The sequence below is a fragment of the Podarcis filfolensis genome, assembly GCF_964270895.1.
Source record: "Podarcis filfolensis genome assembly, chromosome: 5".
NCBI classification, from domain to species: Eukaryota; Metazoa; Chordata; class Lepidosauria; order Squamata; family Lacertidae; genus Podarcis; species Podarcis filfolensis.
This window is the reverse complement of record NC_139608.1, coordinates 86,985,894-87,004,255: the sequence shown is the minus strand read 5'-3', so window position 1 is coordinate 87,004,255 and position 18,362 is coordinate 86,985,894. Positions and strand designations below refer to the sequence as shown.

Below are 18,362 nucleotides of genomic sequence, written 5' to 3'. Positions count from 1 at the left end.
CTGCTAGGTTGGCAGGAGCAGGAACCAAGCAACGGGAGCTCACCCCGTTGCGGGGATTCGAACCGCCGACCTTCTGATCGGCAAGTCCTAGGCTCTGTGGTTTAACCCACAGCGCCACCCGCGTCTCTTATACCCCACCTTAATTATTTTACTTGATTTACACTGCATTTGTGACGTTCCATTTCATTACATTGTTGGTACCCGCTTTGGGATGCAAATCAAGCCAGGTCGAAAAGCCAGATCTTTAGCTGCCTCCCTGCCCTCTTGCTCCCGAGGAAGATATTCACTCACACCATCCGGCAGTTTGCGTGCATGTGTCTTCTTGCCTCAGGCACCAAAAAACTGCCTGCGCCGGCCCTACTGCTTACCAAAGGTGCTCCAAGCTGAGATGCTGATGGCTCAGGGGCGCGTTTCCTCCACCGCCCGCCAGGGGTCGCCGCTGCGTTCGGGCCGACCGGAAGTCTTCCCCTCTCCTCGCGGACGACGGCGCCGGCAACAACAACAACAACAACAACAGGCACGTCCTGGCGTACCCGGATGTTCCTCGCCCGCCGTTTCCGCCTGAGGGAGCGAGCGAGGCGCCGCTGCCGTCGCCGCCGAGAGTCCCCGGGCTGCCCAGCGTCGCGAGGTGGGCGATGGCGGAGGCCTCCGCGTCCTGCTCCTCCCCCTCCCCGGCTGCTGCTGAGGAGAACGGGGGCCCTTCTCCGCCCCCCCTTCCTCCCAGGGGCCCCGAAGGCGGCGGCGGCGGCGAGGAGGAGGAGGAGGAGGAGCGGGAGGTCGGGGGCCGCCCCCACCGAGGCTGGAGCGAAGCCCAGTTCCGGCGCTACGGCTTCGCCACGCGGCCCATCCCCAGGCTCCGCCACGGGGACCCCCGGGCCGAGGAGCTCATCGAGAACGAGGTGAGGGGGCTGGGCTCCTTCCCAAACACAAAACACACGCCCCCCCCCTCGGAGGGAGGGGGGAGGGGTCCCCTGTGCTGAGACCCGGGGGGGGAGTGGGAGGGGTAGGGTGTGGGGTTTGGCCCCCTCTCCTTGGTTAGGGGGCCTCCAGCATTATTATTATTATTATTATTATTATTATTATTATTACACACACAAAAATACGTATATGCATTTATACATTCTTGTCTGTCTATCCATACCCCCAAATGTGTGGGGGTGGGGGTGCATATATATACACACACGGCGGACGGGAGGAAGGGGGGAGGGGTCCCCTGTGCTGAGATCCGGGGTGGTGGTGGTTGAGAGGGGTAGGGTGTGGGGGTTTTGCAAACACCCTGACCCCCTCCTACGATTTGCCGCCACCCTTGGTTAGGGTGCCTCCAGCACTATAATTATTATTACACACACACACACACAAATATTTATATGCATTTATACATTCATTCCTATCTGTCTGTCTATACCCCCAAATTGGGGGGGGGGGTGTACACACAGACAGACACACACACACATATGTTGTTGTTGTTTAGTCGTTTAGTTGTGTCTGACTCTTCATGACCCCATGGACCAGAGCACTCCAGGCACTCCTGTCTTCCGCTGCCTCCCGCAGTTTGGCCAAACATGCTGGTAGCTTCGAGAACACTGTCCAACCATCTCGTCCTCTGTCGTCCCCTTCTCCTTGTGCCCTCTTTCTTCCCCAACATCAGCTTCTTTTCCAGGGAGTCTTCTCTTCTCATGAGGTAGCCAAAGTCATGGAGCCTCAGCTTCAGGATCTGTCCTTCCAGTGAGCACTCAGGGCTGATTTCCTTAAGAATGGGTAGGTTTGATCTTCTTGCAGTCCATGGGACTCTCAAGAGTCTCCTCCAGCGCCAGAATTCAAAAGCATCAATTCTTCGGTGATCAGCCTTCTTTATGGTCCAGCTCTCACTTCCATACATCACTACTGGGAAAGCCATAGCTTTAACTATACACACAAACACAAATATGTATATACATTTATACATTCATTCCTATCTGTCTTTCCACACCACCAAATGTGGTGGGGGTGGGGGTGTGTACACACACACACACACATGCATGCATTGCAGGGGTTATACTAACTAGATAATCCTCTGGTTCCCTTCCAACTCTACAATTCTGTGATACTCTTTACCAGGGGTCAGCAAACCTTTTCAGCAGGGGGCCGGTCTACTTGGGGGGGGGGGCAGACTATTTTTTTTGGGGGGGGGGGGAATTAACGAATTCCTATGCCCCACAAATAATGCAGAGATGCATTTTAAATAAAAGCACACATTCTACTCATGTAAAAACACGCTGATTCCCAAACCGTCCACGGGCTGGATTTAGAAGGCGATTGGGCTGGATCTGGCCCCCGTGCCTTAGGTTGCCTATCCATGGCTTATACTAACTAGATGATCGTCAGGCTCCCTTCCAACTCTACAATTCTGTGATACTCTATACCCTGCCTTTTTCCTTGACAATGACTTAAGGAAGCTTACAGTGAGAGGGATGGAGGACTGAGTTTCCTTCCTGGAGGAAGTGGAGCATCCCCTCTGCTGAGAGCAACCCATCCATGCCCACTCATCTGCTTCCCCCCGCTTTGCCACCAGCCTTTGTTAGTGTGCTTTCAGTATTATTATACATATACATACAGTGGTGCCCCGCAAGACGAATGCCTCGCAAAACGAAAAACCCGCAAGACGAAAGGGTTTTTGGGTTTTTGCGTCGCTTCGCAAGACAAATTTCCCTATGGGCTTGCTTCGCAAGATGAAAACGTCTTGCGAGTTTGTTTGCTTTTTTCCTAAAGCCGCTTGAAGAGGCGCAGTTGCGACGGACCGTGCTTCGCAAGACGAAAAACATCGCAAGACGAAAAGACTCGCGGAACGAATTATTTTCATCTTGTGAGGCACCACTGTACTTAAATATACACCTTGCCTTTTCCCCAGAAAGAGACTCAAGGCATCTTACAGCTAAAAACAAATCAGCTAAAAACAGAGAAAGAAACTTTCATTATAAAAACCATTAAACATTGATAGAATTAAAACTAATTACACGTATGTTTAAAACCACACACAGAATTATTATCAAAACAGCATGGCACCAGCCATTTAATTAAAAGCGGTCAGTTCCCAGAAGCCTGTTGGCCGGCAGAAGGATAGGAAGGAGGGAGCCAGTGTGGCTTCTCCAGAGAGGGTGTTCCAAAGTTGACTGGGAGCAACCACCACAGAGAAGGCCCTCTCTGTATCTGTGAGGGTGGTGGGTCCAAGAAGAGGGCCTTCTTCAAAGATCTCAGATCCTGGGAAGGTTCACATGATGGAGTAGGTTTGCTGGATCAGGAGGCTTCAACCTTGAAAAATAGGGGGGAAAGGGGGGCATAGAGGGAAGTTTTCCCACCTCCTCTTTTAAACATCCCCATGGTAGGAATATTCACTTTTGACAAGCAGCCTTCAAATAAAGGCAAGCTGGCCCACGCATGCACAGGTTAGTGATTTGTGGCACATAGGAAAGAAGAGGGTGGTTTTTATATTATTTTTGTTTCCAAAATATTTCTTAGTCACCTGGATCCCCTTTTTACTCATTATACTTTATTCTGCAGTTGCTATATGAAAAACCTGCTGATATTGTTTCTGTTTCAGCATTACAGTTCCTGTGCATTTACAACTAAAAAAGGGCTTTGAAATAGCAAGTGACACTGCTGTGGTAAACAGGGGCATTGGGCTGAAGGCATGGTTTTGGGTGTCTGCAAGACTAGAAGCAGCACCATAGTGGTTTGATTGCGGAATGGAAAGTGAGCAGCTTTAGGATAGACAGGAAAAGTATGCCCTTCTGCTGCCCGTCTTCTGCTCCCCAATAATTTATTTCTATGGCTGGTGTATTCTCATCATTGGAGTGATAGCCACTAACTTGGGTGACTTTAAGAGGGGATTAGACACATTCTTGGAGAATAAGGCTACTAGTAATTGGCAGTGTGCCTCTGAACATCAGCTGCTGGGGTTCACAAGGGAGAGGGCCATTATAGGTGTCCCTTTAGGCCAGGCTTCCCCAACATCGGCCCTCCAGATGTTTTTGGCCTACAACTCCCATGATCCCTAGCTAGCAGGACCACTCATCAGGGATGATGGGAATTGTAGTCTCAAAACATCTGGAGGGCCGAGGTTGAGGAAGCCTGCTTTAGGTCCTTGGTTAGCCACTGTGAGAATAGAATGATGGATGAGATAGGCCTTGTTCCCTTTCAAACAACTCTTTAAGTTCTTCAAAGACCTCTCAATAGAGGTATTTGGAGGCAAATCTGTGTTTGCTTCTAATATTTGAGTACAGTATTAGAAATTTCCTGGGTGCCAGGCATATTTTGCTACTGGCTCGGGCCCAGTTGTGACTATATGGAGATTTGTGGGCACCCGGTTGGCAGCCAGCATCTCCCTCGAGCCAGTGAAAAAACCTCTGCCTTAGACCATAGTTAATACCATTTCCATTTCCACTGTGTGTGCTTCTCCCTCTTGCATTCTGGGGCAAATGAATTGTAAGGGCAAGCTACAGTCAAGCAATGTAGTTGAGATCATAGAATTGTGGCGTTGGAAGGGATACTGAGGGTCATTTAGTCCAACCCCTGGCAAATAAGCATTGTGTTGTGACCATAACCTAGGTTTAAGCTGCCATTTGGTGCCTTGCTTATATATCTCAGTTTTGAACACTATTTGAATATCCTTATTGAAGAGTTAAGCATTTTGTTTCATGGCTTGAGCATTAATCAGAAAGGTAAACCCATCACCATTCTTCCTTTTGACTTCTAGTGTTCCGCTGTATCGGGCTGTCGTCAGTGTGTAAGGCTGTGCTTTATGAGTGACGGCAGTGAATAGTTGCAGCTACTTTCCTTCCATTGCTTATTCCTAGTTGCAAAATCAGCCTGAATATTTGTGGCTGAGAGTTAGATACCTCCCACCTTACCTTGGGATTTTGCATTGCTATGCCTTGTGCTTTTTTCCTCTCTTTCCTAGGAGCCAGTGGTGTTGACAGATACAAACCTGGTGTTTCCTGCTCTAAAATGGGATCTGGACTATCTTCAGGAGAACATTGGGAGTGGGGACTTTTCGGTATATAGAGCAAGCACACACAAGTTCCTGTATTATGATGAGAAGAAAATGGCAAACGTTAAGAACTTCAAGCCTAAGTCAAGTAGGGAAGAGATGAAATTCAGCGACTTCGTTGAGCAGCTCCAAGAAATAGAACAGCAGGATAGTGGAGAAAGGTAACATCGGTTGGTGACTTGGCGGTTTGGTTCTGTCGTGAGACATGGACTGGTGTATCTTCTAAGGCAGGAGTGGGAACCTTTTTCAGTCTAAAGGCTGCATTCTCATTTAGGGGACACATTTCAGTGGCGGATGGGGCCAGAGCCAGAGTGGGTGGAGCAACTGGTGTAAGTTTTATCTCAAGTAAATTGTGAAGCAGGACTGGTGAAGGGTGTGACATAGGAATAATAATATAATAATAATAAATTTTATTTATATTCCGCCCTCTCCAGCCGAAGCCGGGCTCAGGGTGGCTAACAACAATAAAACAGTACAACAGTACAACACAACACAGCACTCTAAAATCATTCATTATAAAATCAATTCAAATCAAACCGATGGCAACCATTGGGCCAGAGCTCTGCGAAGATTGCCAAAGGAGGGAGTCAGGCTGTGCCCTGGCCAAAGGCCTGGTGGAACAGCTCTGTCTTGCAGGCCCTGCGGAAAGATGTCAAGTCCCGCAGGGCCCTAGTCTCTTGTGACAAAGCGTTCCACCAGATCGGAGCCACAGCCGAAAAAGCCCTGGCTCTAGTTGAGGCCAGCCTAACCTCTCTGTGGCCTGGGACCTTCAAGATGTTTTTGTTTGAGGACCGTAAGTTCCTCTGTGGGACATACCAGGAGAGGCGGTCCCGTAGGTATGAGGGTCCTAGACCGTATAGGGCTTTAAAGGTTAAAACCAGCACCTTAAACCTGATCCTGTACTCCACCGGGAGCCAGTGCAGCTGGTATAGCACCGGGTGAATGTGATCTCGCAGCAAGGACCCCGTAAGGAGTCTCGCTGCGGCATTCTGCACCCACTGGAGTTTCTGGGTCAGTCTCAAGGGCAGCCCCTTGAGTTCTGGGGGCAGGAAGAGTCCTGAGGGCCAGATAGAGAGGGCTGGAGGGCTTCATTTGGCCCCCAGGCCTGTGGTTCTCTACTTCTGTTCTAAGCGGCTAGTGTGAGATATCATCCCTGGCTAGCTGCTTGCAGGGTTTTAAACTGAAGGAAACGGTGAGACATTCTACATCATACAGAAATTCTGTCACAGTGCAGATTGATCCAAAACAGAATATATTTCTCTCTTCACACATTTAAATCCTGTACTTCCTACCTTCTAGGGAATTTTCCCCTTTCCTGTTCATCTCCCTTTTACCATGCACAAGCGTCTTCCTAAAGCAGCAGGATCATATCTAGTAGTTATTGTGCTAGTATTGCTGCTGAAGGCATCCAATAAGTGTGTGTTCCTTTGGGCAGCACTCAAGGTGATGGGGAAAAGAAATAGGATTCTGGACTTAATGGGGGACTGGTTCTGGTGCTCCCTTTCCTATTAAATTCATTGGAAAGTGGCTGTGTAATTAAAGCCAAGAAAAAGTCTACAACGAAGAAAGTGCTGCACAGCTTGGGAGAAGAGACCCTTTGCTTCCTTTGTTGATTGCAGTGAGCGGAATCGAGGAGTCGCTCATTCGCCAGTTGTACAACTGGATGTGTGTGGTTTTTTCTTTTTGAAAAATTGTTTAGCATTTTTGTCCATCCTTCCCAATGCTCAGAGCAGCTTCCTATAAAAATAATAGAATAAAAATAGTAAAAAAATGCAGTTTTGAAAATAAGAGCATCATAAACAAGGGCTTTTTATGGGTTGTTTTATGGTTGGTTATATATGAGAACTGTTTACTCTGCTACTGCTATTTTAATGCTAGCTATTTTTACTGCTATTTTAATGGTGTATCTTACTTTGTTGCAACCCATCTGGAGGACATACACCCTAAAAGGCAGGCTAGGAACCTATTATCATAATCAGTATAATCAACAGCAGTATTAACACTAGGTCACAGTCCCTAATCCACTGCTGTAGGTCTTTTGGAAGATAGGTTTTGCATCCTTTCTGAAAGCATACAAAGACAGGACAGCTTCTAGACTGATCTCTGAGAATGAGAGTACCTGAAACCATGTGTTTTGTGCATCAGGGAACAGATGGGTCATCCTGCATTTGTGTACCTGCCCAATTTCTATTGACTTGGTAGTGCTCAAGTGAATCCTTTCCTTAAATCCGCAGTCCTCTGTGCAAAGATAGCCTTTGCTTATCAGGTTTCTATATAAGTGAATGTATTTTTGAGGCATTGGCTAAAAATGAATGAAAGATGGCAAGCAAGATCTTCCTTTTTGCAGACGTACATGTAAAATTCTCCTTTCCCCCTTGTTTTCTGCCGTCTGCAGGCTTTATCTGCAGCAGACTCTGAACGACACAGTTGGGAGGAAAATCGTGGTGGATTTCCTGGGCTTCAATTGGAATTGGATTAACAGGCAACAGGCAAAGCGAGGCTGGGGTCAGCTGACATCCAACTTGTTACTGATCGGCATGGAAGGTAGCAGATCTGCCGTAGACTTAAATGTGCCTAAGGGTCTTTGGACAACTCATTGCATTTTGCTTTTATTGTTTTTGGGGTTTTTTAGGATAGGGATTCCTTTTGCGCCCAAACACCCAACATCTAGCCCCTGTTATCTCATATACGAAAATCTGACGTAGGTGATTCAGAGGCCTGATTCAAAGAAGCGGTGTCAGGGATGTAGTCCATAGATGCCAGAATAGCCAGCATTATGCCTCCCAGATCTTGTTGGGCTCCAGGCAGCATGGCCAGCGAGCAGGGATGATGGAAGTTGCAGCCCAAATGTCTTGGCATAGCTTTGGCTACCCGAGACATACATAATCTTTGAGAACAGGGCCTCTTGTTCACAGGTTACATCTGAAAAGATAAACCACACTTTTCTTACTTGGTTCTTACTTCTTTCACATGCATCCATTCCCTCTGGCTGCACAAATAGGCAGCATGGCAGTCATCTGACTTCTCTAGTGAGAAGGACTTTCTGCACGTAACTAATTCTTCGTGTACCACTGTCTTGTTGCGAGGACCCAGATGATGCAAGTGCTCTGAACCGATGACATACATTCAGATGTGTCCTCTGTATAACTGAATACACTGTTTAGATCCCCCCCTACGTAGAACTTGATTTATTTTGGTGCATGACCGATGCAGATCACCCATTGTAAGGTAATGATTCTATCCTGCCTTTCAGGGCAATCTCTCACAAGACAGCCTACAGTAAAACCATTAAACTACCTCCCTTGCTTTGGATAGCTCTCTGTATGGATAACTATTATTCAGAAAACCTCTAAACCACAGCCGTTAAGCTGGTTTTGAATTGGTTTGTCAGTGGCTTTCCTTACACAATGATGGGAGCCGCTGCCTTCAGTGGGTCCTGACAGTATTGTTAAATTGCCCAACATGCTCTTAAAACTTTATTTTCTAATGGTTTACTTGTAATGTAGGCACACCCTCATTATTAATACTTGTGCTAAGAGGGCTATCAGGTTTACAGTGTCTCTGTTTCTTTTTATGAAGGGAATGTGACTCCAGCACACTATGATGAGCAGCAGAACTTCTTTGCTCAGATTAAGGGATACAAGCGTTGCATCCTGTTTTCCCCTGACCAGTTTGAGTGCCTCTATCCTTATCCTGTGCACCACCCATGTGATCGGCAGAGCCAGGTAAGGCGATATCTGTGCCAAATGGCCCCTACTTTGTAAGAATTGTTGTCGTTCAGTCGTATCCAACTCTTCGTGACCCCATGGACCAGAGCACGCCAGGCACTCCTGTCTTCCACTGACTCCCACAGTTTGGTCAAACTCATGCTGGTAGCTTCAAGAGCACTATCCAACCATCTCGTCCTCTGTCGTCCCCTTCTCCTTGTGCCCTCCATCCTTCCCAACATCAGGGTCTTTCCCAGGGTGTCTTCTCTTCTCATGAGGTGGCCAAAGTATTGGAGCCTCAGCTTCAGGATCTGTCCTTCCAGTGAGCACTCAGGGCTGATTTCCTTCAGAATGGATAGGTTTGTTCTTCTTGCAGTCCATGGGACTCTCAAAGAGTCTCCTCTAGCACCATAATTCAAAAGCATCAATTCTTCGGCGATCAACCTTCTTTATGGTCCAGCTCTCACTTCCATACATCACTACTGGGAAAACCATAGCTTTAAGTATACGGACCTTTGTTGGCAACTTTGTAAGAATATGTGATATAAAATATTTGGGTGGCATTCAACTTAGTTTTACACAGAGTAGACTGATGGAAATGAATGGACCTAACTTATTCACATTCTTTAATTTCAGTGGGTCTGAGTAAAACTGAGTTGAATACTATCCTTTGTTCTGATCAGATGGAAGATTCACACAGGCTTCTATGTCCTGTCTAACAATGACCAGCCTGAAAGAGGTCACAAGCAAAACGTGACCTGTATTTTCCTCCTGTTATTTGTGGTCAACGTCTCTTTGTCCTGTTCAGGCCTTACTTGCTGGTGTTTAGTCTGATAATTTAGCCTAACCCCTTGATGTTGAAGGAAAGAGACATGAAAAGCAACAACCGTGCTGCAAAGAAACCCCAGTGTGCAAGCAGGTGCTTATATGTGGGGTTTCTGCACACAAACACGCCCTGCTTTTCAAACGATTGCATGTGATTCAGTGCCATGGGGAAAAGTGTGGCTGTGCTCCAGATTAAACGCAGCAACGTCCCACATTATTGCGTTTGCATCCTGCCTCTTCTCTGAGGAACTCAAGATGGTTCTTCCCCATTTTACTCTCTCAACAACTCTCTGAGGCAGGTTTTTCCAAGAGAGAGAGTGGCTGGCCCAAGGACACACACAGAACTTTGTGGCTGATCGGAGCTTTGACTCAAATCCTACTCCCAACACACTAATCCCTATATCACACTGGCTCTCCAGTATGCAGCATCCATACTATACACTATACTTTACACTATACTAAGAAAGCACTATACTATTGGATGCAAGTTGAGTAGTGCATTGTCCTCCGAACATGTACACTCCACATTGGCATGAGTAACCAGTTTTTACAACCATATGTGTAGTCTTGTCCAGGGACAACAATTTAATGGGATGGAATTCGCCTTCCACCAAGGTATCTAAACAACCTACCAAATTTCTAGGTAGCCTGTCTTTTTAAAGAAATGTAAAAGCAAGATTCTAGCTCATAATTGGACTTCAACCTGAACCCATTCCCTGTTTCTTTTCCTTACTGTCTACCTATAGTACAGACATGCAACACAGACCTCTTTTCTACCATTTACTGATGTGCACTTAGGAGACAAACACTGTCTATTACTGTCTTACTTAATCCTGTGTTAACTGATTTTGCTTTGAAGAAAACAAATTGGGTTAAATCTAGAATTTAGTCTAGCACTTGACTTTCCAGGTTAACTTTTGTGACTAGTATGCAACAGGTTGTTGTCTCTACCTGAGCTCGTGCAGGTTTACCTGAGGGGAATTGGGGCATGGGAGGGACCATACTCTGGGGAACTCTCTAGATGACCTTTGTGACTTCAGCCTCTTCAGTGACATGTTCTTTTCTCCTGTTTTGCTAGGTTGACTTCGACAATCCTGACTATGAGCGCTTTCCCAATTTCCAGAACGTAGTTGGCTATGAGACAGTGGTGGGCCCAGGCGATGTGCTTTATATCCCCATGTATTGGTAATGAGCATAGACGGAGGATTGGACAGGGTGGTGTGGGAATGGGGCAACTGCAGCAGAACCCAGGGCCCCAAATTAAGGAATGGGAAGCTTGGGCTCCCAAGAGGCCTGTGGCTCTTTCTCTTTTGACTCAGATGTATTGTAAGGCCTACACTTTTTACCTTCTCTGTGTATTCAAAAGGGAGGGAGTGCTTCCTTTATCCTCAAGATACGGAGGATAAATAGGCTTTTGTGTTTTAAGGTGTTCTCATCCCAGAAGAGAGAGGAAAAATAAAAACATCCTTGACATTTGCTAGTAGCTTGGATTTGGGTGGGTGGGTTTAGGTTAGGTGAGGTTTATCCTTTTGCACTCTCACCATGGCAGTTCAACAAAGGATTGAACTGTTCCAATTACTGAAAATGTCATACACAACTGTGTAATATTTTAGTCCATCTCTATTGGTTTTCTAAAAAAAACCCCAAGTAGCTGAGGCTAATCTCATGGGGTGAGTTCTCCTTTACTGTAAGGGTAGAGTAAGTCTGACCCAGGCCGGATGTGGATCTGTCCATGTACCAATATTTATAGGACTTAAATGGGAGGTGGCAGACATCCCAAAGGAAGTCAAATTATAGGGGAAAGGGAGAGAAAGTGCCTGCCTTCAGTTCCTGTAGCCCTTTCAACTTAGAATGAAAGTGAACTTACCTTTGTCAGGTTGGTACTGAAGGCGGGAAGCATGCTTTGTATTCTGAGATAAAGTATGCACATGCAAGAGAGCACCAATTCATGGGAGTGTGATCTATTGAGCACAACAGATACAAACAGCAAGAGGTCACGGATAGTCATAGCATAGTTCCCTGGCACAAAGTGCAAATAGGATAGAAGCCAGGGGGATAAAAGAATAGCAAAGGCTCAAGCTGAGCTGTCTGCATTGATACTGTAGCACTGACGTTGTTAATTCTTAAATTCTCTGTGGCTAGAATTGGAAACGTATACAATTTCCCTGGCCTTTCTATTATTCTATTCAGGTGGCATCACATCGAGTCTCTGCTGAACGGAGGAATTACCATCACTGTAAACTTTTGGTACAAGGTAAACATGTCACTAGCTTTTGTTGCTGGCAGAAGAGAACTTTGTGCATGGACAGAACAGAAACATAGAGCTGCTACTTGAAATATTTGTTGTGTGGTGTAATGCAGTATTGACGTTGCTGCATTATAAAATCTGTCCTCTTCATTCTACACACCTCTGAAGGCTGCTTAAGGTTCCCTCGAGTTACATTAACTCTGCCAAACCTGGCCTGTGTTCTTAATTCCATCTCTTAATTCCATTTGTATGGCTGCACTGGTGTTGTTCAGTAAATTTGCATACCACCCTTCATCCAAAGGTCACAGGGCGGTTCACAACATAAAAATACAAAACGAGAACACAAAGTACATAACAGAACAAAAGCAAAACAAAACCAATACCCCCCCTCCCCGCAAACATATTTAAAAGGACGTAGAAGGCTAATCAGCCAAAGATCTAGTTAAAAAGAAACTTTTTCACCTGACACCTAAAGATATGTAATGAAGACTCCTGGGGAGCCCATTCCACAAAAGGGAGCCACTGCAGAAAAGACCCCCTTCTCATGTTGTCACCCTCTGGAGCTACCATGGAGGGGGCACACAAAGAAGGGCCCCTGCGATGATGATCACAGGGTCAGAGCTGGTTCACATTGGGAGAGGCGGTCCATAGATAATCCCTCTGTGAAGTATGTAGTTCCTTGGGTTGAAATAATGCCTAATTGTTTAATGATGATGGTTCTTTTAGGGAGCCCTCTCCTAGACCAGCATTTGTGCAATGACCTGTAGTATGACTCTGTGCCATTTGGCTGCTAATAGAATACCAACCATTATCCTGTCCCCCACTGTTTTATTGGCCACTGTTTTATTGTGCTTGTATGTGTGTGATGGGTGTGTGTGTGTTAGTTTTTTCAAGTAACATGAAGTGTTACAAACTTATGATCCTGCTGTTTCCTTTTGGTTTTTCTGCTACCTCCCAAACCAGAAACCAGAGTGAGCGCTGCAAGTTTGATGCTAGTCTCTTTGTCTATATTATAATAATAATAATAATTTATTATTTATACCCCAACCATCTGGCTGGGTTTGTTTTGATTTGGAAGCTTCCTAAGTGTGTGTGTCGGGGGGGAATCCTCTCTGAGAGTATGAGCACATGTAAATATGTCGACACAAAATTTAAAAAATTCCTTCCAGTAGCACCTTAAGATAAAGGTAAAGGGACCCCTGACCATTAGGTCCAGTCGTGACCGGCTCTGGGGTTGCGGTGCTCATCTCGCTTTATTGACCAAGGGAGCCAGCATACAGCTTCCGGGTCATGTGGTCAGCATGACTAAGCCGCTTCTGGTGAACCAGAGCAGCGCACAGAAACGCTGTTTACCTTCCCGCCGGAGCGGTACCTATTTATCTACTTGCACTTTGACGTGCTTTCAAACTGCTAGGTTGGCAGGAGCAGGGACTGAGCAACGGGAGCTCACCCCGTTGCGGGGATTCGAACCACCGACCTTCAGATCGGCAAGTCCTAGGCTCTGTGGTTTAACCCACAGCACCACCCGCGTCCCAAGTAGCACCTTAGAGACCAACTAAGTTAGTTATTGGTATGAGCTTTGTGTGCATGCACACTTCTTCAGATACACTGAATGCACACGAAAGCTCATACCAATAACTAACTTAGTTGGTCTCTAACGTGCTACTGGAAGGAATTTATTTTTGTGTGTGTGTGTGTCGACTACGGCAGACCAACACGGCTACCTACCTGTAAAGTAAATATGTTTTTGTGTTTTTCCCAGGGTGCCCCAACTCCCAAAAGGATTGAATATCCCCTAAAGGCTCATCAGAAGGTGGCAATAATGAGGAACATAGAGAAAATGCTGGGCGAGGCGCTTGGAAACCCACAAGAGGTACAGGGCAAACCTGGAAACTGTTATTGGGGGCCAAGGGGGCTAAGTTGCACAGAAACCCCCGAGTTCTAATTGGGCCCTGAGAGCACCAAAACAGCCTAATTCTGTCAGTCGTTTGCAGTTCCTTAGATATGCATGAAGGGTTAACCCTGGGAGAAAAGAAAGGCTATAAATTATGCCATATATTTATGCACCGTATTTTTTCGCTCTATAAGACGCACCAGACCACAAGACGCACCTAGTTTTTGGAGGAGGAAAACAAGAAAAAAACTATTCTGAATCTCAGAAGCCAGAACAACAACAGAGATCACTGCGCAGTGAAAGCAGCAATCCCTCTTGCTGTTCTGGCTTCTGGGATAGCTGTGCAGCCTGCATTCGCTCCATAAGACGCACACACATTTCCCCTTACTTTTTAGGAGGGAAAAAGTGAGTCTTATAGAGCAAAAAATATGGTATTTATTATAAAATACCTCCGGACATCATCTACGAAGATGCCGGGGTGGTATTAAAATGAAAAGGAATACAAGCAAATCCACTACAAAATGTGGGTTTTAATAGAGTCATACAAATTTGAGGTATCTGATACTATTTGCCCAAAGCCGAGTGACATCCCGGTTTAACTTTTGAGGTTCAGCACTATGTTGTTGGCAAATTGACATCTCTCGAAACTTAAGATACAATAAGATCTTCTATATACATCAGGAAACGTGGTGGATTTCAAAAATAGGCTGATTCGCCCAAGGGGCAGGGTTTCAAAGGTCCTCGGAGTTCAATAGATGTTACTGTTAAGGAAAACCTCTGTAAACAATTGCACACTGCTGTTGCAAACAAGTGACAATTGACAGTGATTTTCAGGCTGCTTGTTCTACTGGGGTGAGGGCTCCAAACATTAATGTTGAGTTCCAAGCCTATTATCCTTTACTGAGAATGGGTTGGAAGATAGACAAGGACAATAGAGACTTTAAGAAAGACTGGGAACCATTTATGTTGTATTTACAGAAATATTGTAAAGAAGTGGACTCACTAGCAGGGTTTGAGCAAACATTTACAATTAACAAAATAAATATAGAAGTTAAGATGTAAAAACTGGAGAAAAACAAAGCGTAAGTGGAAATGTGAAAATAAGTATGGTATAAAAAAGTGAAGAATATAACAACTTTTAAGTTAAAGACTGCAATATTAAAGTAGAATAAAACAGGCAGGGGAAGTAAATAGCCGAAGAACCATAAGAGGAAGTTGAGGGAAGTCGGGGGGGCCTGGGGATTTATATTCCTTTTTGCTTTTGAGACAGTGTTGATTGTGGTGATTATAAAATTGTAAAACTTAATAAAAATTATTTTTTTAAAAAAAGAGAGAATGGGTTGGAAGATGCACTGTAATAATTATTATTATTATTATTATTATTATTATTATTATTATTATTATTTTATTATTTATACCCCGCCCATCTGGCTGAGTTTCCCCAGCCACTCTGGGCGGCTTCCAATCAAGTGTTAAAACAATACAGCGTTAAATATTAAAAACTTCCCTAAACAGGGCTGCCTTCTAAAGATGTCTTTTAAAGAGAAGATAGCTGCTTATTTCCTTCACATCTGAAGGGAGGGCGATCCACGGGGCGGGCGCCACTACTGAGAAGGCCCTCTGTCTGGTTCCCTGTAACCTCACTTCTCGCAATGAGGGAACCGCCAGAAGGCCCTCGGCGCTGGACCTCAGTGTCCAGGCTGAACGATGGGGGTGGAGACGCTCCTTCAGGTATACAGGACCGAGGCCGTTTAGGGCTTTAAAGGTCAGCACCAACACTTTGAATTGTGCTCGGAAATGTACTAGTGGCTAATGCAGATCTCCCAGGACTGGTGTTATGTGGTCCCGGCGGCCACTCCCAGTCACCAGTCTAGCTGCCACATTCTGGATTAGTTGTAGTTTCCGGGTCACCTTCAAAGGTAGCCCCACGTAGAGCGCATTGCAGTAGTCTAAGCGGGAGATAACTAGAGCATGCACCACTCTGGCAAGACAGTCCACAGGCAGGTAGGGTCTCAGCCTGTGTACCAGGTGGAGCTGGTAGACAGCCGCCCTGGACACAGAATTAACCTCTAGTGTTGACTTCAACGGTGCTACAATGCTGTGCTTACAGTTTTGCATCTTGGGAAGATTTTTGGCTGTGCAAACATCATTCCATTCGGCATATGTCTGTAGCCAACAGTTTTTGTGGTTTTTCTCCTTTTTTGTTGTCTCAACAGGTGGGCCCCTTGTTGAATATGATGATTAAGGGGCGGTATGACTAATCCTCGGCCTCTGCAGTGGTGGATGTTGCGAGCTGCTTCACAGACAAGTGGAAGATACTAGGCGCTAGTATCGCACGCAGAAATTGAAAGACTGAGGTGCCCCTGGTACAACTCTGCCCTGTCCTGCACCAACGTAGGGAGTGACTGGTACCATCAAACACTCCTGCCCATCCCTCTTTCAACTTCACTTAACCTTCCAGAAGATCCCGTGCTTTACGAAGTAGGAACCTAGCTGCCAAGGACTCATGTGTCTGCGACCTGCCAGTATACAGAGATTGGCGCCTGGTACTTGCCTGCCACCTGTCACATTGCAAAATACTTTTTTGGGGGAGGGAGCAGAGTTTAGACTGGCCCTGCCAGTCTTTTGCGTTCATCCCACCAGCTGAATTGTATGATGTTGCATGAGGGGTGGACGCAGTAAGTCTCAAAGTCTTGAGAGTCTCCCGAAGCGGGAGAGAACCTTTGGCCATGTAAGACTCCACTGTCTGCTTATTTTGCCTGGGAAGTGAAAGCAATTGCATGCTGGCATCTGCATAGCTGCCTGTGTGTGAGAAGCAACTAGACAAGCCATTTAGATCTTCCCTCTGTACCTTGGCATTAGAAATCTCCCCGCCACCCCTTCTCTGAGGTTTAGCTTCCGTGTTTGTCAAAGGTCGCCTTCTCTTTGATGGCACAATTTTCTAATGTAAAGCAAAATTATGGTTACAAGTACACAGAGGGAGCAGGTAGGGATGGAGACAATAAAGTCTTCCAAGTCCGCTGTGCCAAATTAACATCGAAAACAGCGTTTTGGAGGGCCTGACCTCTTAATTCTGTTGGGAGTCCGGGCTGAAATCCCCATACACACAGATTCCCTTTGCTACACTCCGGACGGCTTTTCCACAATGAGCACCAGTGCCCTTTGTCAGTAAAAAAACACCTTTGTGTTGTGTTTCTCTTTCCATACATGGAAATGTTAATTTCACTCCATCCTCAGCCTTCTGCATACTGGATTATAATGGATAAATAGGTGGAGAAGGGGAACAGCAAAGTTACAGTAACACTTTATCGCAGTGACTTTTTCAACAGACTTCTATGTAGGGTGGAAGCCTCTATTTTCCATTCTGTTCCACTTTTCCCTGCCTGGCTGCTTTGTTCCTTTGCCACAGAGGTGCTTTTCTGTGAAATGGAGAGTTTTGAAAAGACCTCGCTGCAAAAGCTTTGCTTGTCCCAGCAGGAGAGAGGTCATGACCTGAGCATGACTTCACTTTTTCTAGGACAGATCACACTCTTATCCTTTTATTGTATGGATCACACTCCTAATCTTTTACTGTGAATTCAGAATGCAGTAGCTGAAGACATTCTGGAGAAAGCTGGGTAGTGGTTCAGATTCCACTGGGCAGGTCAGACTCTTTAATGAGGGAGCAATGGAGCTTTGTCATAAGCCAAACCTACTGTTTGATTTAGCTCTGCCAGCCACATAGAAGCAGTGGAATGCCAGAGTTCTTGCCATAGATAATAGATTGGGATGGAATGGCTTCTGAAGAGCAAGATTGGACTTGGCAAACGGTAGTACTAATAAAAGCATTCTGCCTTTGCCTGAGGGCAAAAGCAATTCTTGTGCTTCACGGAAAGTGCCCTGGATGTGCAGCAGTATTGGGCAGGGTGCCATCAGAGACTGGAGCAATTTGTGGAATTTTGCTGTTGCATAGAGCCCATGCGGAAAGGGGCCACACGCCTCGCTTGGAATGGAGAGGATGGGACTTAAACACAACCTTCGGATCTCTCATTTCTTTTTGCCAAAGGTAACTTTTGAAAGTTTTTTAACAGTTGGTTTTTTTAATAAAGAAGAAAAAAAAATCATTGCGCCTGACCGGTGCAAGAACTCAGTTTACAATGCACTGATGGACTGATTAAGTTACTGTCTTCTCTTGTGTTTTTTTGTGTTTTTTTAATCCTATGCTTTTGATGCCCTGCTGTGGTATTGGGGAAAGCTGTGTGTGTGTGTGTGCGTTTTCTGTGATGATGTGTGAGGACATGTGGGAAAGGCGTAATGCATCCTGAAGCGTAGTTCTTAAAATAAAACTGTCCAAAAAGAGAAGTATGGCGTTTCCTTTGTTCTACCCAACAAATGGCCCTCTCTATCAGAGAACTCGATCAGGACTGCGGGAATGGCTATCCCTTTGAGGGCTGTGGCATAGGCTCGCTGTGTAGTGCTCAGACTCTTGATGCTGTTGCTAGAACCTTGTGTTTGTAGATCTCTGGAACTACAATTTTAGCCTACACAGCCCTTCCAAAGGAGGTTCATAGCCTGTGGCCTCCTGGAGTGTACGTACAAACCCACCCACCCCTGTCTTGGCAATGTATCTAGACCATGGTTTCTGAAACTTGGGTCTCCAGCTGTTTTGGGACTACAACTCCC

The 18,362-nt window shown here is 45.8% G+C and overlaps 1 protein-coding gene across 1 annotated transcript; it reads left to right on the top strand.

Moving 5' to 3' along the window:
• Positions 1 to 388: 388 nt before the first annotated feature.
• Positions 389 to 18,036, top strand: HIF1AN (hypoxia inducible factor 1 subunit alpha inhibitor; the record flags this gene model as incomplete). Its single annotated transcript, XM_083615843.1, is given in 9 exon segments — positions 389 to 403; positions 405 to 899; positions 4,937 to 5,187; positions 7,422 to 7,570; positions 8,606 to 8,751; positions 10,637 to 10,743; positions 11,749 to 11,812; positions 13,569 to 13,679; positions 15,917 to 18,036. Coding segments are annotated over 9 exon segments (1,383 nt in total). The 3' UTR covers positions 15,962 to 18,036.
• Positions 18,037 to 18,362: the final 326 nt, after the last annotated feature.